Source organism: Pan troglodytes, chromosome X (assembly GCF_028858775.2).
Source record: "Pan troglodytes isolate AG18354 chromosome X, NHGRI_mPanTro3-v2.0_pri, whole genome shotgun sequence".
NCBI lineage: Eukaryota > Metazoa > Chordata > Mammalia > Primates > Hominidae > Pan > Pan troglodytes.
In genome coordinates this window covers 147,606,047-147,628,152 of record NC_072421.2, presented here as the reverse complement: position 1 = coordinate 147,628,152, position 22,106 = coordinate 147,606,047, and the positions used below count along the sequence as shown (strand labels likewise).

At 40.8% G+C, this 22,106-nt stretch overlaps 1 protein-coding gene across 1 annotated transcript in view; it reads right to left on the bottom strand.

Moving 5' to 3' along the window:
- Positions 1–580: 580 nt before the first annotated feature.
- LOC107966345 (nucleolar protein 11-like) overlaps positions 581–22,106 on the bottom strand; it is a 167,926-nt gene continuing 146,400 nt past the window's right edge. The window contains 3 exon segments of the mRNA XM_054676645.2: positions 581–2,085; positions 2,088–3,211; positions 3,517–3,679. Of these exon segments, the coding sequence (XP_054532620.1) occupies positions 908–2,085; positions 2,088–3,054 (2,145 nt within the window). The 5' untranslated portion in view covers positions 3,055–3,211; positions 3,517–3,679 and the 3' untranslated portion in view covers positions 581–907.

Here is a 22,106-nt window from a genome sequence, read left to right as displayed (position 1 = left end):
ATTCCAGAAATAATTAGGAGGTAAACTGGCAGAACCTGATGGCAGATTAGGTGGGTGAGTGGAAGGAGGTAAGGGTGATGCTGAGAAATCTGGCCTGGGTGACTGGGTAGATGCCAGTGCCATGCAGTGGAGAAGCTGTTTGGATGGAGTTTTTAAGTAGGTTGAAGACTTCCATTTCAGTGGCTGTGGAATGATCAGTGTAGATATCCAAGTAGCATTTGGCTTTATGGGGGGAAGGTTTTGGTAAGAGACCAAGATCAGGGAGATAACTGCATATTGATGAAAGTTAAAGCACAAGAATGAGAGAAATAGTCCAGGGAGAACCTGTAGAGGAAGTAGAAGCAATAGACCAAGGCTCAGAAACTTGGAGAACTCAGTTCTGGCCTCCAAAGGGCTCACCATCTAAAACCTTAATCTTCCTCCAGAGTTCCCTTCAAAGCACCTCCTCCAGGAAAGGAATGCTGCCCTAAGAGATATATGAGGTGTTGGGTCAATTTGGAGGACAGAGAATTCATATGTGATGGCATAATTAAATGTCTTCTGTTAGCACACCAGATTCTTTTTTTTTCACTGCTTCAATGGTCGTTTTTTATTAAAAGAAAATTCAAAATACATGATAAGAAATTAGACTTTTATCAATACACAAATAATTTTACTTAAAATCAACCCAGTTACATATTTTTTAAAAATTGCAGAACCTCTGCACACCAATGTCCACAACCTAGAATAGGTTCATGTGAAACCTGCAGTTCTACCCCGGAGCATCAATAAGTGATGGTCCAGGTACTCACTGACATGTTTCTCTTGACACCGAGAGGGTCGCAAACAAAACACCACTCTTGCCTGGTTGAAGCAAGAGTTACATAAAAGAGCTTTATAAAATGACTATGAAGGAGAATTGGTAATATCAGAAGAGCTCCAGCACTTCAATTGAATATAATCCTCTATTATTCTTTTCTTGATTTAATTTCTGTAGCTCCCAAAAACTTACTTCAATCTTGTTGAGCTTGGAATAAACAGATATCTGAGATTTTACAAGCTTGTAAAGATTTATCAGTGGCCTCTTTGCTTCTGGCATCATTACTACAACAGTAAAATTTGCATCCAGAAGTAGACATATCCAATCCATAATCTGGTTCAAGGTAGGTGGGTGTATTCCAGGAAGAGTCATAGTAGCATTTTCGCTACACTTCAGATAAAGGAAACACAAACACTTGAGAAACAGTGTGATATGCTGTGCTGGGATGTTTTTCAAATGAGGCAGAAGAAATGTTTCGCTATATGCTGAATGAAGAATTGCATTAAGTAGAGCTGCTCTTTTTGGTATCACAGAGCATGAAATGGTCTCCTTTGTCTTGTCCTGGGGCTTTTTATTTAACTCTTGATCACAGTTACTGTATTTATCTTCTTCAGGATTGAAGCCATTTTGAAGAATTCCAGTTTGCTCTTCCATTTTCTCATCATGTACAGAATTACTATAGTCAAAAACTGACTCCATACTGACATCTGTTTCTTGAATACTGTCATCACCAATTCTCAAGAAAATTTTTAAGCAAGCACAGGTGACCGATTCAGGAATGTCAGGGAACTGCTGTAGACAGAGTTGTAACAACTGTACATCTTTCTTTTTTAAGGCAATCTCCATTAAGTCACGGCACAAACTGTAAGAAAGCACATGCACTTGGATAAGGTGCATCAGACAGCTCCGGGGATAAAATGATGGTTCTGCTTTACACCTTTCCAGAAGTCCTGTTACTGTGTCCCCAGTGACAGTATGAAAGTCAGGGGTCTGCTTCAGAGCCAAAAATTTCCATACTTCTACTTCAGTGTGTTTCTCTGAATCTTTCATTATGGTTGACAAAAGTTGTTTGGATGGTGATACCTCTGGCTGTAAACTCACTTCAATTTTTCGTCTCCTTAAAATTCTTCTTGACTGCTCTGAGTTCTGGGACCCAAGTCCACATCCTTGAGGTGTTTCCCAGTTTACAAAATGGGGCACGACATGAGTTCCTGGATCTTGACTATGCTTGAGTTTTCCATGAGCACCTGCTAATGATGACACTTCACAGTTGTATGGAATCACAGAGATTCTCCATGTAGCATAAACACATTTTCCCCATAATACCAGAGTTGACCACTGGTCCCTTGTGGTAACTCTTTTGAAGTCTGTAGTGTTTGAAATTTTATGTTCCATACAGAGAGGCATTCCTTAGAAGCTGCTAGTGGACTTCCTAGGACTGTGACGTGATCCTGATCCAGCGCAGTGAGTGCAACTCCATTTCAAGTGTTACCAGACACAACAGCCTTGAGCAACAGTGATCTAACTAAGCTCTGATTTTTTTCTGGGTCAGTTGGACGTATTGGCATCAAGGTTTCATATATACAACCATCAGAGCTTAATGACGTCAAAGAGATGAATTTCTGATCTACCAATGCAGTAAAACTCTCTATAAAAGAGTTTTTGTCTTGTCCAACTAAGAGTGTATATTTGGTTAAGATACGTGAGTTAAACATTTGCACATAAGCAAAGTGATTTCCATGTTTTTCAGTAATAAAAATTAAAACAGGATGTCTGAACACTATGGAAAACTTTGTCCATTTAATCACTTCATCAGAGATAACAGCTTCAATTTTCTGCTGGGGGTCTGCAAGCGAGGCCTCTAAACCACGAACACCTTCCTTGAAGAGCACCAAGGGTTCTGACCCTTGCACTGAAAGTATCCTACATACTTCAACTGACAATGTAGCTTTAAATACCTTATCCAGGTTTACATCTTCATTATTCCAGATTCTTAAAATCTTATTATTGTGTACAACAATATACTCTCCAGTTTGAAAGTTGCACGCAGCTGGACATGTTACAATTTGACCCTGTTTCACTGACCAGCTCCCCAAGGGTTTCTGATCAGAAACCTTATAGAGGATCACGGTTCTGCCACTGTCTGTCACTAGAAACTGGTCTGTTTTGTCACTCTGCTTCATGCCTAGGAGTCCTTCAGGCCCCGTGCTCAGGACTACTGAAGACAACGTGAATTCTTCCTCCAGCACTGCCATTTTGAGCAAACTTAGCACACTGGATTCTGAAGAGGTGCTGAGAAAGCTTGTAGGAAGATGCAGTTTTCCTCAGATGGATGTGTGTGTTTGTCCCTTTCACCTTGGAGTCTAGTTATGTGTACATGTCTTATCCCCTCAGTAGGCAGCGCACTTGCTCCTGAAGAGAAAGGAGTCCTAAATTCTCAGAAGTCCCCATGGAACCCGAAGAGTACCTGGCGTGTAGTACTCAATATAGATTTGCTGAACACATGAATGAGGGTGAAGGTGGGGAAGGGTCTCTGGCCAAAGAAATAGTATGAGCAATGTCCCACAAGTAGGGAACTACAGGAAATGCAGAATGATTGAGTGTGGCCCATGCATAGACTACATGAGTGATGGAGAAAGAGGAAACATAGAAGACTGGCAAGATGGACTGGGACCAGGTGTTGTGGCCTTGAACACCAAACTGTAGGATCTGATTACCTTCAAGTGCTACAGAAAGCTGGACAGGTGCTGTAACTGTGGTGGGTCCGAGCAGAGGTGAGCTTCCCCTCAGAGGCTCTTTTTTGCTTCCCCTACCTCCTGTCAGGCAAGCAGTGATGAGGGCTCTGTCAGCTCCTCCCTGCTTTCTCTTGCTGGATGCTGCCTGCAGTGTCCAAAAAAGTCACCATAAGCAAAGTCACTGTCATTTGCGGGAGCCAACCGCCCATTCCATTTCATTGCTTCTGTATCCAAGAGGAAAAGAGGTAGGTCTAAAGCCTGAGATACCATGGACTCTCAGGAAAGCTATGAGAAGGGAGTCCACAGCCCTGCCTCATTAGTTCATATACAAAGGTGTAAGTTTTTCACTTCACTTCCTCCTGTGGCTTCTGAATGCTGGGGTTCAAGTCAGATATTCTCAGCATTCATTGCCCTGGAGATGGTCTTTTTAATATCCCAGGCATCTGTGACCTTCCACTACTGCATGTCCAAATTCTCTCCAGTCTGAAAAATTTAGTGACAATGTTTCCTCTTACAGGAAGCCTGTCTTGCAGAGCCCTTCAGCTCAAAGTGACTGTTTCCTCAGAATGTCTGTATTACTGCAGCTGCAGTCCTCAACCTTATTGCCTGGATACACATTTTATATCCTGCCCTTTTCCCACACAAAAATAGTTAAGGTCCATAGTAAGGGGTATGACTGAATTATCTGGAGACAGGATGTTCGAGTGGACAGACCATGCACACTACAATCAGGCAAACCTAGATATCAACACCAGCTCTACCACTTCCTGGCTTCATTACCTTAGACAAGTTCCTTAACCGTCTCAGAGACTGAGTTTTCTCACCTGTACATGGCAGAATATAATAGGATGCTGACACAGTTGCTGCAATTATTAGCTGAGAAAAAAGCAAAGCATCAGTAATAATACCTGGCAGGTTTTTGGCACTCAAAAATAATTCCTTCCTCTCCTTTGCCTTCAATATTCTTCACAGGGCCTAGCATACAGTTTTCATTCATTGATCCAGCCAATTATTAATTAAAACATTACTGGGGAAAGATAGTATGTACATTGACATAAAAATTAAATACTTAGGAATAAATCTACCGAAGAGATCTATTCAAATGGAAAGATTTACAATGTTCACGAATAGGAAGAGTCACTATTATAAAGATGTCAGTAGTTTCCACACTGATTTATTAATTCAATGCCATATCCTGAGAGTTGTGTGTGTATGTGTGCAACTTAACAAGCTGCTTCTAAAATATATATGTGAAAAGTCAAGTATAGCTAAAGTATTCTTGAAGGAAGAAAAAGGGGGGAAACTTGCTCTACTAGATATCAAGATTTATTATAAAGCTATAGTAATTAAGACAGTGTGGTATTGTCTCAGGGACAGACAAATAGAACAAGGAAACAGAATGTAAAGTCCAGAAACAGATGTATACATACATTGAGACTTGATGTATGACAAAGGAAATATTTAAGTATGGATTTTAGTTAATAACAATGTATTAATATATTAGTTTATTGATTGTGAGAAATATACCATACTTATATGAGATGATAATAATAGGTAAAACTGGATTCAGCGTTTATTATAACTCCTTGTACTATCTTTACAACTTTTCCCTAAATCTAAGCGTATTCTAAAATACTTTTAATAAAATTATTTTAAAACAAGTAAAAAATCAATTCCAACAGGACTAAAGAAAACTAAATGTATAAGGCAAATTGTAAGAAAGATTATATAAGAGAACGTATGAATAATTTGGGGGTAGGAAACACTTCCCTGCATAAGATTTTAAGAAAAGAATCACAAATGAAAAATAGACTTGACCACATTTAAATTAAGAATTTTTATTAATAAAATACTATGATTAAGAAGGGGAAAAAAACAAGCTACAGATTCTACTTCCAGCAATAGACAAGTAAGCTCCTATTGACCCTATCTTACTACAGATTAAAACTATGAACTCTGGAGAAAAACAAAACAAAATATAAATACACTACTTGAAGGCAGTGTGGAGAGATCAAAAGCAGGCAGATAGTGGAGGGGGGTCAACACTTGGAAGAAGAAAATGGCACTGGGTCAGTTTCCCATTACTTTTCTGGTGTTTAGCTTGAGGACAGGACCCAGACTGTACCATGCAGAGCAACTTAAACTGTAGTGGAAAAGCTGTAGTCTTTCTGTATTGAAGAACTAGAGTACAGAGTTCATAGCAAACACAACTACTGCGAAGTAAGGAGGAAATCCTCCAAAATGAGAAAGCCAGAAAGAAAGAGCATCAAATCCTATGTATAAACTACATCCAACTCTCTGCTGACCCCAAACCATGCATGTGTGTGACAGACTCTAAGGAGAACAGCTAAGACTAAAAAAACTGAAATGTTATTTGAGCTGTTACCCATTGTAGAGGAGAAATAACTTGCAGTTTGAGTCCAGCCAGTCTAGTTGCCAGCTAACACAAACAAAACAAAACGAAACATAAGCAAAATCAATATAACAAAACAAAAATCAACACTCTTCCAAGGAAAAGAGCAAAACCAGGGTCCCAACACATATGAAGAACCAGAAAAGCATGAGGAAAACTCAAGAGAAAAGGCAATCAACTAAAAGTAGCCCTAAGATGATTCAAATGTTGGAATTAGCAGACAAGGATTTTAAAAGCAGCTATTATAGATATGCTGAAGGGCATAAAGGAAAATATGCTTATAATGAATGAAAAGTCAGAAAATATCAGAAAAGAAATGCAAAAATTATAATAAAGAACTAAGTGGAAATTCTAGAGCTGAAACATATAATATCTGAATTAAAAATTCACTGGATAGGCTTAACAACAAACTAGAAATGACAGAAGAGTCAGAAAACATGAAGATCAATAGAAATTATCCATTCTGAAGAACAAAGAAGAAAAAATAACAGAGGCTCAGGAACCTATAGAATATTATAAAAATATCTAAAACATATGTAGTTAGTGTCACAGAAGGAAAAGAGAGAAAATAAACCGGAAAAATTGTATTTGAAAAAAATGACAGCAGTAAACTCCCCCAATTTGATGAAAGACATAAAATCACAGATTTAAAGACGTTCAGCGAGTCCCAAGTAAAATGAATACAAAGCAAATCACAGCTAGGCACATCACAGACAAACTACTAAAAAACAAAGATAATGTCTTAAAGAAGCTAGAGGAAAGTAAGATTCAGAGGAACCACAATTCAAGTAACTGCTTATGACATACGACATACAATGAGGGTCCAAAGACCACGGACCAACATCTTTAAAGTGCTGAAAGCAAACTGTCAAGAATTATATATCTAGCAAAAACCAAGAATAAAGGTTAAATGAAGGCATTTTACATAAAAGATAACCCAGAGAATTAATATCCATCAGATATGCATTACAAGAAATTTTGAACGAAGTTCTTCAGGCTGAAGGGAAGTGATACCAGGTGGAAGTTTGGATCTACAAGAAGAAATGAAGAGCATTGGAAATGGGTAGATATAAAACACTACTGTTCTTCTTAATCTATGTAAAATACATATTACTGTTCAAAGTGAAAACTGTAGCATCATATGGTGGAATGTAAAATGTCAGTAAGTTGTAATACATAAACAATATAGCATAAAATTGGGAGGAATATAGTTGCAAGGTTTCCACAATTGACATGAAGCGGTACAATATTATCTCTAAGTAAATTGTGGCAAGTTATTAATATACATTGTAATCCCTAGAACAACACTAAAAATGATGCAAAGAGGTACAGCTAAAATCAAATAAATATAATAAAAATCTACAATACATTCAAATAATCCAAGAGAAGGCAGAAAAAGAGGAATATGGGAAAAACAGAGGGAGAAAGCAGAAAACAACTAGTGAATAAAGATTTAAATCTGAAATATCAATAATTATGTTAAATGTTAATAAACATGGACTAAATTTGAATTAAAAGGCAGAATGTCAGAATGGAGAAAAAGAGCAAGACACTATCTTGTGCTTTCTAGGAGATATGTATTTTAATATAAAAATAGAGATTGGCTAAAAACAAATGGATGGAGAAGGGCATATAGTATGTAAACAGTAAGTACAAGAAGGCTTCTGTGGCTATTTGATATTAAATCAGGTAAAGCAGACTTCAAGTAAGAGTGTTATTAAAGGTAAAGAGAAGCATTTCATAATGAATAAAGAATTACTTCATCAGGAAGAGACAGTATTCATAAATGTGTATGTGGTATAATAACAGAACTTCAAAATAAAGTAAAATTGGGAGAATTAAGGAGAGAAAACATAGCTGGAGATTTTAACAACTTGTTCTCAGCTACAGATAAAGGAGCTAGATAAAAATTAGTAAAGACTTAGATGATCTAAATAACATTACTGACCAACTTGACTTAACTAATATTTATAGAACACTATATCCAACGAGAGAAGAATACACATTTTTTTTCCAAATATACATAGTACCTTCACCAAGATAGGTTTATGCTAGGCCATAAACCATGTGTAAGTAAATTTGACAGAAATAAAATATAGAATGTGTTCTCAGACCACAATGGAATTAACAAGAAGTCAATAACAAGATAGCCAGAAAAATGGAACCTTTGAAAATTAAACAATATACTTTTAAATAACATATGGGCCAAAGAAGAAAGCATAAAGAGAATTAGAAAATATTTTGAACTAAATGACAATAAGAACACGACATATTAAAATTTGTGGGAAGCAAGTGATGCAGCACTTAGAGAAAAAAGTTGTAACTTTAAATGTTTATATTAGAAAAGAAGAATGGCCTAAAATTAATGACCTAGGATTCCACTCTAAGAAACTAGAAAATCATGGGAAAGTAAATCCAAAGTAAGTAGAAGTTAAGAAATAATAAAAAGAGCAAAGGTCAATGAAACAGAAAAAAACTGAGAAAATTAACAAAACCAGCAAAAATTGATGCTCCTCTACCTCGACTAATCAAGAAAAAAGAGAATGCAAATTAGCACTAACAGGAATAAAAGATGATCATCAAAAACAAGAAAAGCCTGAGATCATTAAAGATCCTACAACATTAAAAAGATAATAAAATATTATAAACAGCTTTATTCCAACAAATTTGATAACTTGGATAAAGTAAACACATTTCTTAACAATAACTTACTGAATTGGAGACAAGATGAAACAGAAAAATCTGCATTTCATATCTAATTAAATAAATTGAATATATCATCAAAAACATTCCTTCCCAGGAAAAAAGCTCCAGAGCTAAAGAATTCACTGGTGTTTGTCATCAGACATTTAAGGAAGAAATAACACCAATTTTACCCAAACAGTTTCAGAAAATAGACGAGGTGACTCTTCCAATTTGTTTGATGAGTCCAGCATAATCTTAATTCTTATGTTTTCTTCTAAAAGCTTCATGGTTTTAACTTTTATGTTTATTTTTGTGAAACATCTTTAATTTTTGTGTTTGACATAGGTATAGGCTGAAAATATTTTCATGACTTGGGTAAGCAAAGCTTTCTTGGGAACGGAAAGGACACAATAACCATAAAAGAAAATAAAAACTTATAAATAAGACTTTGTCATGCCAGGTGTGGTAGTCACGCTTATAATCCCAGTGCTTTGGGAGGCTGAGGTGGGAGAATTGCTTGAGGCCAGGAGTCTGAGACCAGTCTAGGCAACACAGTGAGATCCTGTCTCTACTAAAAATTAAAAAAATTAGCTGGGTGTGGTGGTGCATACCCATAGTCCTAGCTACTTGGGAGGCTAAAATGGGAAGATCGCTTGAGCCCAGGAGTTCGAGGTTACAGTGAGCTATGATCCTGCCACTGCATTCCCGCCTGGAAGACAGAGTGAGACCCTGTCTCAAAAAACAACAACAACAACAACAACAACTTCAGGGAGAGCATAATTTCCTACTCCTTAAGCGTGGGCTGCTCATAGTAACTTCCTTTCTATGAGTAGAGTATGGAAGAGGGGAAAAAGAATAAGGTTATTGTGGGGAAACCTGACAAACTACTTTAGCCAAGTGATCAAGGTCAACATCAACAGTGATAAGTCATGTTGATACGATGTAATGAAGATGGCACTCTATCTCTGTGCTATTCCTTCCATAAACCCATAAATTCAGACTAATCACAAGAAAAACATCTGATAAATCCCAAGAGGGGCATCCTACAAAATAGCCGACCCGTACTCCTTAAAACTATCAATGTCATCAAAAAAAAGAGAAAAGCCAGAGAAAATGTCACAGCAAAGAGAATCCTAAGGAGATATGGCAACTAAATGATATTAATATAGTATCCTGAATGGGATATTGAAATAGAAAAAAAGATACTGGGTAAAGACTAAGGAAATATGAATAAAGTATGGATTTTAGTTAATAATAATGTATTGATCTGGGTTTATTAATTGTCACAAATGTACTGTACCAATGTAAGATATTAATTTTAGGGGACACTGGGTGGGAGGTATATGGGAACTCTCTGTACTATCTTTTCATTTTTCTATAAATCTAAAACTGTTCTAAGCAATAAAGTCTATTTTTGAAAAGACATCATTAAGAAAATGTAGAGATGAGTCACTGACTGGGAGAAAGTATTTTCAAAATATATATCTGACAAAGGACTGGTATCTAGGATATTACAAAAAAATTTCTAAAACTCAACAATAAAAACAATTCAATAAAAAGAGACAAAATATTTAATGGACACTTTATGAAATAAGATATACAAATGGCTAATAAGCATGTGAAAAGATGCTCACCACTATCATTAGTCATTAGAAAAATACAAATCAAAACCTGAAGTAACTCAGGAATGGAAAACCAAACACTCTATGTTCTCACTGATATGTGGAAGCTAAGCTATGAGGATGAAAAGCATAAGAATGATACAATGGCAAGAGATAAAAGACAACAAATATGGTGCAGTGTATACTGCTCGGGTGATGGGTACACCAGGTTCTCACAAATCTCCACTAAAGAACTTACTCATGGCTGGGCGTGGTGGTTCACGCCTGTAATCCCAAAACTTTGGGAGGCTGACGTGGGCAGATCACCTGAGGTCAGGAGTTCAAACCAGCCTGGCCAACATGGTGAAACCCCATCTCTACTAAAAATACAAAAAAAAAAAAAATTAGCCGGGCGTGGTGGTGGGCACCTGTAATCCCAGCTACTTGGGAAGCTGAGGCAGAAGAATCACTTGAACCCAGAAGGCAGCAGTTGCAGTGAGCTGAGATCACGCCATTGCACTCCAGCCTGGGCAACAAAAGCGAAACTCCATCTCAAAAAAAAAAAAAAAAAAAAAAAGAACTTATGTACAAATACCACCTGTACCTCCAATAACTTATGGAAAAATAATTTTTAAAAAAACACAATGAGCGATATCATTACACCCACCTGAATGGCTAAAATTTAAAAGAATAAATACACTAAATGTTGGCAAGGATATGAAGTAATTGGAACCTTACACATTACTGGTGGGTATGTTATATGGTGCAACCACTTCCAAAACTGGACTAGCTTGCATTTTCTTATAAACTTAAACATATACCTACTCTATGACCAGGCAATTCCATTTTTAGGTATTTTCCAAGGAGAAATGAAAACAAATGTCCACGAAAAGTTTTATGAAAGGATACTCATGGCATCTTTATTCACAAAAGCCAAAATCTGTTAACAGCCCAGGTGTCCATCAATAAGAGAATGGACAAACTAACTGTGGTAAATTCATACAATGGATGACATCTCTGAAATAAAAAACAAACTACTGATATATGTAGCAACATGGGTGAATTTCAAAAACATTTTGAATGGAAAAGACACTTATAAAATAGCATATACTGTATGACTTCATTTATATAAAATTATAGAACAGGTCAGTCTAGTCTATAACAGAAAACAAATGGAACATTGGTTGTCTATGGAAGTGGGAGCCCAGATAGACTGGGAAGGAACATGAGAGGACTTTCCAGGACGATGGTAAGATTCTAATTCTCAGTAAAGGCTTGGTTATACAGGGGTATGTATTTTTCCAAACTTGTCACATTGAATACTTATGATTTCTGCATTTCATTATATGCAAATTTCATCTCAGAATTAAAAAAGAACTATAAACAACTATTAATGGTATTCATACTGGTATTGATTCATTAATGGTGTTCATCCCACAGTTTGGCAGAAGATTTTGTAACACATAAAAGAAACTAAGAGACTAATATTCCAGGATATATAAAGGGTCTTACAGGTCAATACGAAAAAGGCAAACAACCCAACAGAAAAAGTAGCAAAATGGCTTAGCAAACACATTACAAAAGAGAATATTCAAATGACCAGTGAAAAGATGCTCTGGTGGATGCTGTGTACTGGGCAGACTTCTTCAAGAGTTATTCCTGCAGCTGCTTGGGTGCTGCTGGCAGACAACCTTGTTTTTAAGTTCAGTATGAGATTCTCAGCACAATTTTTTTTAAACTTCAGAAATTATAATTATTTTGCCATTTATGTTTTAATATCAACTATAATTATTGTTTCTTTTTTCTTAATATACTTTAAGTTCCACTAGCAAGACTAATAAAGAAGAAAAGAGAGAAGAATCAAATAGCCGCAATAAAAAATGATAAAGGGAATATTACCACCGATCCCACAGAAATACAAACTACCATCAGAGAATACTATAAACACCTCTACACCAATAAACTAGAAAATCTAGAAGAAATGGATAAATTCCTGGACACATACACCCTCCCAAGACTAAACCAGGAAGAAGTTGAATCCCTGAATAGACCAATAACAGGCTCTGAAATTGAGGCAATAATTAATAGCCTACCAACCAAAAAAAAGTCCAGGACCAGACGGATTCACAGCCGAATTCTACCAGAGGTACAAGGAGGAGCTGGTACCATTCCTTCTGAAACTATTCCAATCAATAGAAAAAGAGGGAATCCTCCCTAACTCATTTTATGAGGCCAGCATCATCCTGATACCAAAGCCTGGCAGAGACACAACCAAAAAAGAGAATTTTAGACCAATATCCCTGATGAGTATCGACGCAAAAATCCTCAATAAAATACTGGCAAACCGAATCCAGCGGCACATCAAAAAGCTTATCCACCATGATCAAGTGGGCTTCATCCCTGGGGTGCAAGGCTGGTTCAACATACGCAAATCAATAAACGTAATCCAGCACATAAACAGAACCAAAGACAAAAACCACATGATTATCTCAATAGATGCAGAAAAGGCCTTTGACAAAATTCAACAGCCCTTCATGCTAAAAACCCCATAAATTAGGTATTGATGGGACGTATCTCAAAATAATAAGGGCTATTTATGACAAACCCACAGCCAATATCATACTGAATGGGCAAAAACTAGAAGCATTCACTTTGAAAACTGGCACAAGACAGGGATGCCCTCTCTCACCACTCCTATTCAACATAGTGTTGGAAGTTCTGGCCAGGGCAATCAGGCAGGAGAAGGAAATAAAGGGTATTCAATTAGGAAAAGAGGAAGTCAAATTGTCCCTGTTTGCAGATGACATGATTGTATATTTAGAAAACTCCATCATCTCAGCCCAAAATCTCCTTAAGCTGATAAGCAACTTCACCAAAGTCTCAGGATACAAAATCAATGTGCAAAAATCACAAGCATTCTTATACGCCAATAACAGACAAACAGAGAGCCAAATCATGAGTGAACTCCCATTCACAATTGCTTCAAAGAGAATAAAATACCTAGGAATCCACCTTACAAGGGACGTGAAGGACCTCTTCAAGGAGAACTACAAACCACTGCTCAATGAAATAAAAGAGGACACAAACAAATGGAAGAACATTCCATGCTCATGGATAGGAAGAATCAGTATCGTGAAAATGGCCATACTGCCCAAGGTAATTCATAGATTCAATGTCATCCCCACCAAGCTACCAATGACTTTCTTCACAGAATTGGAAAAAACTACTTTAAAGTTCATATGGAACCAAAAAAAGAGCCCGCATTGCCAAGTCAATCCTAAGCCAAAATAACAAAGCTGGAGGCATCACACTACCTGACTTCAAACTATACTACAAGGCTACAGTAACCAAAACAGCATGGTACTGGTACCAAAACAGAGATATAGATTCTCGGCACAATTTAAATGCTGCTGAGGTCTCCACAGCAGTGATTCAAACACCACCCCCTGCCCTCACTACCAATCAGCTGCAGGGACCTTGGATAAGTCACTCAAACTCCCTGCAGCTCCTCTTCCCTCCTCATCTGGAAAACAATGAGGAATAGAATCATTTTTTGACCTGCCTGCCTCCCCAAACTGTTGTGAAGACCACATTGAAGGCTCTTTCTGGCCTGGAGGGTGCTACCTACATGTAAGTCATGCTCAGTAACAAGAGCAGCAAATGATATACTGGGACTCAACCCCAGGACTCTGACACCCTCCTTAGCACCATTGCCCTCAGAGCAGATCCTCAGATTTATCTCCCAATGGCTGCTTAGCTGGAATGTCACCTATGTAGAGAAGCCCTTGTAATGATCAAAGCTAAAGTCACTCACTCTGCTTTCTTAACAATGAAAATTATACTATCAACAAAAAATTGTTACCTGCTCCTTCTACCTCCAGGTAATGATGCACTGTTGCATCCACAGAATGAAATGTTGTAGCTAGTGAATGATAAAAAAGCTGAAAGTCCTCAGATGGTACTATTGACGGGTGATCCTAGAATGGCTTAATGTTCACATATACATATGAATTTATACACACAAAGCTCACGACCATTTTAAGGAAGCTGTATCACCCCACCAGTTCAGGGATGAGCTCCCCAAATTGTGGAACTCTGTTCTCTGACCAGAGTTGATGGAGTACACTACAGGAAGAGCCCACTGTGTTTGTGACGCTCGTTAACCTCTGATAGTAACAACGGATGGCACAGCTGTCTTGGTTCCATCTGAGTGTGGAACATATTGCCATAATCGGACTAATCCAACACTTCATGTCTGGCCTCGCTCAGAACTGTGCTGGGTTAAGTGCATCTAATACATAGGAATCAAACCTCAAAAACAGCCCTGAGAGACAGGTCTTATTTTCTTCACTCATTAAATGAGGAAATGGAGGCCTGGGGAGGTGAAGGAAATTGCCCAAGGTCACGGAGCTGGTCAGTGTTGGGGCCAGGACTTGAAATTGCATGCCCATCATGGTCTCTCTCCTGAGTGTGAACCAATGCCTCTTCTCCTACACTGTGCAGCCTATATGAATACATTCTGGGGAAGGCCAAACATGATGAACTCGGTCTCACAGTCTGTGACCCAAAGGGCCCAAATGTTACTCAGTGACCCCATCTTTCAGTAAACTCTGGAAGCACAGTGTTCTCCTGTCCTTACTAGGGCCACCAGAAGGATGCATGGAAAGGATGACTGTCTTGACTTCCTTCCCTATGGCCTAGCATGTCTAGCAGTCTAGACACGTCTAGAAGTTTGCTAGTTATTTGTGGGGGACACTCTAGTTTGAGTGGAGAAAAGTTTCAAGTTACAAGCCCACATTGCATTTGTTAACAGGATTTCAGCTCAGGAGTGCTCGCCTCAGGCTGACCAGTCAGTCAGTCCAATGAAAACTGTCCCGAAATGAGGAAGGCCACCTGCCTAGGACAATGTCCTGGGAGTTGGTGCCCAAACGTGCTGAGTGTGAGGCCAAGGAACCAACACAGCAGCATATTAGAAGGCTCTTTTCTTTCTTACAAACCTCATCCCCACTCCGCACAAGCTGTAGCTACAAGAAGCCTCAAATCGAGAAGAGCTTTTGAGAATGGCTAATATGGAGCACAGAAGAAAAGTCCAGTGGAGGACTCCTAGCTAAGTAAAGGCAAGAGAGTAAGGGTGCAAAACTTTAACCCCTTTACCTCCCTCCTCTACTTTCCTGATTGCTATCCCTGTCTGCTGCTCTCTCCGGCCAATGGAGCCTTCTGCTGAAGGACCAAGCGGCAATCAGAACTAGGGATTGGTTCAAGATTCAGACAAAGGCCAAGTCTAGGTTTGCCAGGTTCAGAGTAGCACCCTGACCACCTAGTACACCCATACCTCCCAAACACAGAGAGGCATACCTGACCCATAAATCTTCTGAACCCACAAATATTTACTCGTCAACATCTCCTATGAACCAGCCACTCTGCTGGTTGCTAAGGACAAAGTGATGGGCAAAGCCAACATAGCCCCTGCTCTCTGAGAAAAGGCATTCTAGTTGGGGAAGAGAGAAAATAAAGAAATCAACAAGTACATTATGACTTTACAATAAATGTTATAAATAATAATTTGATAATAAGTGTCATGAGGACAAAATATAGGGTAACGTGATGGTGACTGTGGGGGGCAGGAGATTGGCACTCCTAGTCAGGAGGTTCAGGGAAGGCGACACAGCATGAATACACTCACGCATCCTAAGCACACATGCAATGTACAAACACCCCAAAATAAATCAATCTTTTGCTCTTAAACACACACACATACACACACACATATACAATCATCGGATGTCAGGGATGGAGAGGCCATTGGAGGCTACCCAGCCCAGTGGCTTTCATCATCTAAAGATCAATCTGTTTCTTTAGTGAAGCCACATCCTTGGCCTTACCCTTGCTCCCCCAAGGTACTACCCTAGAATGCCAGAAAAGAGTTTTGCTGTCACTGCTCCAGTCTTAGTACCTTAATGTACACATACACATTTCAAGGCCCAGGATACAGAATGGCCCTGCCCAAGGTCAGGCCATGAGTTGGTGACAGTTGGGGACTGGGCCCCTAACCCTCCCCACTATGCCTCGCATAGGCTTCTCCCAACTCTCATCTGTGGCTGCCTGACAAGTGATGTGTCTAGGCTTAGGATGGTTAATGATCTCCCTAAGGAATGAGGGGAGCCTGGTGAACCTCAGGTACCACTGAGGACAGAAAGGAAGAAGCCAGATGGGAATTGGCACACCTGTCTGAAACCAGCTACCTTTATCATGGGTAGAGCACTGCAACTAATGAGCATTCCACTGTCTGCCGAGGAAAAAACGTAGGAAACAAGGTGGTGTGTGTATGCATGTGTACATGTATGTGTGTACTCACGCATGCTCATGTGTACAAAGGGGAAATCCATGTTATCCGGAGGCCTGGAAACAGCTTTAAGGTGGGCATGGACCAAGGGCTTTCAGGGGCCAGGGCTGGCAAAGACAACCTTCTCTTGGCAAATTGCCCTTAGGACCCACACATACTTTTGAAAATTAATGATGCTGAAGAATCTTTCACTTGAATGAGATATATATAATTTTAGAACTAGCCAAGTCGTATGAGGAAAAATGTGTGTGGGCTTGGAAGCTGGTCCAGTCTGGGTGAAAATCTGAGTTCTGCTGTTAATCTCCTCTGGAATCTTAGACAGGCAACCACAAACCTTACTGGGCCTCTGTTGTCTGTGAAATGGAGATAATAATAGCCATCTTTCATGGAGTGTCTGCCTTGGCCAGGCTCTGATCAGGAAAAGAAATCCTCTCATTCCAGTCCAATAACAGCCTTGCAAGGTATGTCACTTCAGTGCTGCTTCTTACTCCAGCCTCTTTGCCTGAGAGTCTCCGGCAGAGATGGCATTCACGTAGCTCCCTCCTCACTTTCTCCTCATGGTGTTTGTCTGTACCCACTCCCGATGGATGGGTGGGCCAGCTCTGTACTCAGATCAGGGATGTTTAGGGATGTGCTCCTGGGCACACAATGGAGATGACTATTAGAGCCCAAGGTATATGTGCAGTGTCTTGATGCTTGTTTTATATGCCAGTTGTTCCCACCTAGCTGGGAGCTTTCCATAGACAGAAGCAGGGTTGGCCTCCTTGCTGGAGCCATAGCACCCAGCCCAGTGCCTGGAAAACAGATGCCCATGGTAAATGTCTGTTGAATTGTTAATGATGTAAACTTTTGCTCTGTCACAGATAAATTCCTTGGTAGACTCAAGTAAGTTAAGACTGTCCCAGGTCAGTGACTGAGGCCGAGACAAAGATCCTAGAATTGAAGATGTCACAACTAGGGAGAAGCCCTTGGAGATGGCCTAATTATAGGACAGATAGAGACCTGCAGCTCAATGAGAGGAAGGGACCATCTAAAGTGACCCAACACGCTAGGAGCAGGGACAGACCCAGACCTCACACCTCTTGATCTTGGGTGATCATGCATCCTTTCCAGTTTTCCGACCTTTCTCAATCCAGCAAAGGTAATCCAGGAACCCCAAAACTAACAAGGGCCCTGGTAAACAGAGTCAATGCCCTCCCCCAACAAGGCCCCTCATTCTGCCCTGGCTTCAGGCCCTCCTCCCTGACCTTGCAAGCATCTCAGGAAATCCCATTCTGGCCACTATCTGCTTCCTCCCAGCATCCGGGCCCCTCTGCTCCAACAGGCTTGCTGCCAGCCCATCCCCCAGCCACTCTACACTTGGGCCATAGCTGGTTCAGGCTTAGGGTCCCCAGTGTCCTGGCTAACAGCCACGGTTACTTCCCAGATTCCTTCCCAGGGTTCTGTGGAGATAACCAGAGGGTCACTGCTGCCCTGTTGTAGCCAGTCCCTCATCTACAGGGCAGATACCTACAGTTTTCCAGCTTCTGAGGTAAGGACTGGGGCAAGCAAGAATTTATAGACTGGAGGTCCGGGCTGCAAGTGCCTACCACCTCTCTCACTGCCTGTGTGCGAGACTTAGGGCAGGCTGTCAAAGGTCTGCTTCCTGTGGGGCTGAGAGGGTTCAATGAAAAAATGCATCTGAAAGGCTCTCTGCAATGACTGGTGCCCAGAAGGGGTTCTGTAAATATCAGCTTTCCTTCCCTGGGGAGGACTTCAGGGCACCAGGAACTCCCAGCGATTATCTACAGTAGGTATGTGTGCATGAGCATTTTATCCAGGAAGAGGATCTCATGGCTTTCACGGGAGTCGGGCAATGACAGACCGCATATACAACCGTGGTCCCATAAGATTATAATATCATATTGTTACTGTACCTTTTATATTTTTAGAGACACAAATACTTATTGCTGTGTTACAGTTGCCTATGGTATTCAGGACAATAGGCTGCTGTATAGGTTTATAGCCTAGGAGCAATGGACTCTACCACATAGCCTAGGTGAGTGGTAGGCTACATCATAGAGGATTGTGTAAATCACTATAGGATGTTCACACAAGGACAAAATTGCCCAATGACACATTTCTCAGAATGTATCCCTGTATTTAAGTGAAGCATGACTGCATAACTATCTCTATTTTACAAATCAAACAAGAAAACAGGATTGGAGCAGTACAGTAACCTACTTGGGTCCATGGCTAATAAGCAGTGAGCAGAGCCAGGATTCCAACTTTGGCAGTTTGGCTTCAGAGTCTATGATTTTAACAATTGTAATAGACCACCTCTCAAAATGTTCTCTGTTACTCTGTCCTATGTCCTCTGTGCCTTTGTCTTACTGCCCTGACCTCACCAACTATGCCTTGACTATCTCCTGCCCTCACCACACACCCTTCCCCCACCCCTGCTGTCCTTTCCCCTAGTCTCTATAGTCAGGGTAGCAATGGGTCATCCTGCACTGCAGTGTGGGCTCGTCCCAGATCAGTGTCTCTGGTACCCCGCTAAGGAGCCCCATAACTGTTGGGTCTTTAGGTCTCAGAGCCCCATGCCCTGCACTGGCTCAGTGCAGGCCCCACAGGAGATAGGGGAGCTGACACTCAACCAGGCTCCACCCACTTTCCACCTAGAGGAAATTCTCTAGATCAGAGGTTCTTAAACTTCAGTGGGTCATGTAACCTCTTCTAGACTCCCATGAAAGTCATGAGTACCTACCTATAGGGTTGTGGTAAGGGTTAAGTGAGTTAATGTACATAAAGCCCTCAGAACATGGCCTGGAACTGGGCAAGCACTCTGCACATGCTTGCTGCTACTATTCCGGCTCAGGCCAGTGAGGCTAGAGGGCAGAGCACGTGGATGAGTGCAGTAAGAGGTGAAGCTGGACCAGCAAGCTAGGGTCAGATGGGGGAGTGCTTGACTAGGCTGGGCTGAAGAGTCTGGGATTACATCTGCACATGCAGGGGCACCATCAACCATTTCTGAAGAGAGAACCAAGACACACTAACTAACTGTGGAAAGATTATACAAATATGATGGTGGGGCTAGACACGGAAGAAGGTCACTCATTTATCTAGTCATCCAGTCATTCATTCACTGAACTCTTACCCATGCCAGGCTCATGTTAGACCTGAATGAAGAGTTTCCAGGAATGAGATGCTTCAAATTCCACATAAAGGACTGAATCTGTGCCCCAAAGTGGCTTTCGCTTCACCACTTTCTCCGAAAAAATGCAATACCCCTCTGTCAGGGAAGCCAGGGCCTAGGTGGGCACATGGGAGTGGAACCCGCAGCTGAATCTATCAGTAGTCAGGTAAGTTTGTTTGGCTAATGGCCTTGCAGGCAGAAGGAATCTGAGGTAGGCAGAATAACAGTCCCTCCCAAAGATGTCCACGTCCTAATCCTTGGAACCTGTGAATATGTGACCTTACAAGGAAAAAGGGACTTGGCAGATTTATATTTTGGATTTATACGTTGGAATGAGAAGATCATTCTGGATTATCCAGGTGGGTCCAATGTAACCCTGGATTCAGGGTTCTTATAAGTAAAAGCAGGAGGCATAAGGGAGGGTCAGAGTAAGAGTAGGTGATGTCATGATGGAAGCAGAGTCAGAGAGAGTCAGCAAGCGTGGGGGTAATTGAAATCTGAAGATGCTATGATACTTGCCTTGAAGATGGAGGAAGGGGCCACAAACCAAGGAATGGGGGCAGCCTCTAGAAGCCAGAAAAAGCAAAGAAATGGGCTCTCTCTTAGAGACTCCAGAAGGACTGCATCCCTGCCAACACTTTGACTTTAGCCTCGTGAGACCCATTTTAGACTTCTGACCTCCAGAATTGAAAGATGATAAATGTGTGTTGCTTTAAGCCACTAAGTTTGTGGTACTTTGTTACAGCATCCACACACAAAAAAAAAAGATACAGAATCTGGGGTTAAAAAGGAAAGGTAAAGCTACGTGTGAAATCTATTTTAGAAATAGAACCAAACCTGGTAAAAGAAAACCACAGGGAAATGAAAGCTTATTTAGCAAGTACTCTGGGGGAGTATGGATGTTAACCTGAAGGGAGATTCACTTAAATCTTTACCTCTCCCTGAACAATCTAATTTATTCCAGATGGGTTACAGAATGAGATATATGGGAAGAAACTGGTAAAAAACAGAGGGAGAACAGGATGGTGAAGGGTCTTGGAATCACGACATAAGATGAATTAATGATAAGCCCTGAGACAAGAAGATAAGGGGTCCATGGTAGCCGTATTTGGAAAGTGCATACAGAGGACAGATCCAGGACTATGTGGGTTAGACATTTTGGGGAGATAAATTTCAGCTCAGAAGAAGGAAAACTTTCCAAATGATTGGCACTGTCTGAAACTGGCACAGGTGCCTTAGGAAGAAGTGAGCAGCATGTTCCTAGAGGTATTTAAACACAAAATTAATTCTTGAAAGGGGATTCCTGAACTGGACATAGGATTTTGGAACTGGTAGGCCCCTCCCAGATTTGAGGTTGTGCCAAATACCTTCTGCAGCTTTGTGAGGACAGGGCCAATCAGTGCTCTTCTTTGTCTGGACTTGAAATAAACAAAGAAATTAATATCAGTTCAGAGACCAATTCCTCTCAGCTCCCTGATACAAGAAATATCAGAGAGAACATAAAATCCATGAAGTCTGAAGTGCATCCAAGGATATCATCCCCGAACAATTCCTCAGTGCTCCTGGGAATTACAAGGAAAGGTTAACAGATTTGCCTAAATTGGCTATGGTCCCATGACAAATGGAGTGGTCTCTGCATGCTGCATTCTGGGTGTGCAGGCAATCACCAAGGGCAGAGGGGCCTTGATGTGGCAAGGAAGGAGGACAAGGAAACTTCAAGGTTGATGCCTTGGCGGGACAAGCCAGTTGCCTGCCCTGGCCCAACCTCCCCTTCATTTCAACATGTTTAGGTTATCAACCAGTACCACCTCCTGCCTCCTAAGTTAACTTCATAGCTCAGCAGGGTTCCTCCTTGTTTTCTTCCACCTCTAGGGAGTTTCCAAAAAGAAGCTGATTTTAACAAACTTAACTTAGACTACTTTGAAGATGAGGAAACAGAGACAGGGAGGCTAGAGGACATACCAGCAGAGAGGCAATAGGGGCTGTCAGAGTCAGGAGGAGGATGGTGGGTACTGCACAGACTAATCTTCCCTGGCTTGCTAAGTAGTGCACAAAATCATGACTTATCAGAGAGGAAGGGGCCTGGGAGTAGCCCTCCTGTCCCCTTTGCTTGTATAGGAGGAGGCTAAGTCTCTCTCACTGGACTGACAATGTGGCCTCCCTCCTGCTAGGCTTTCCTCCCCCAACTTTCAACCTGCCCTGATTTATCTCTTCAAAGGAACCCCACCTTAAATACCAGACAAGTCCCAGCTTGGTTCTGGAAGGTACACTCATAACCTAACAATACTTGGAAGCCACAAAACCCCCATCCCCTCACCAAAGGCCTTCATGACTCCCCTGTCTCTTCTCCAGACT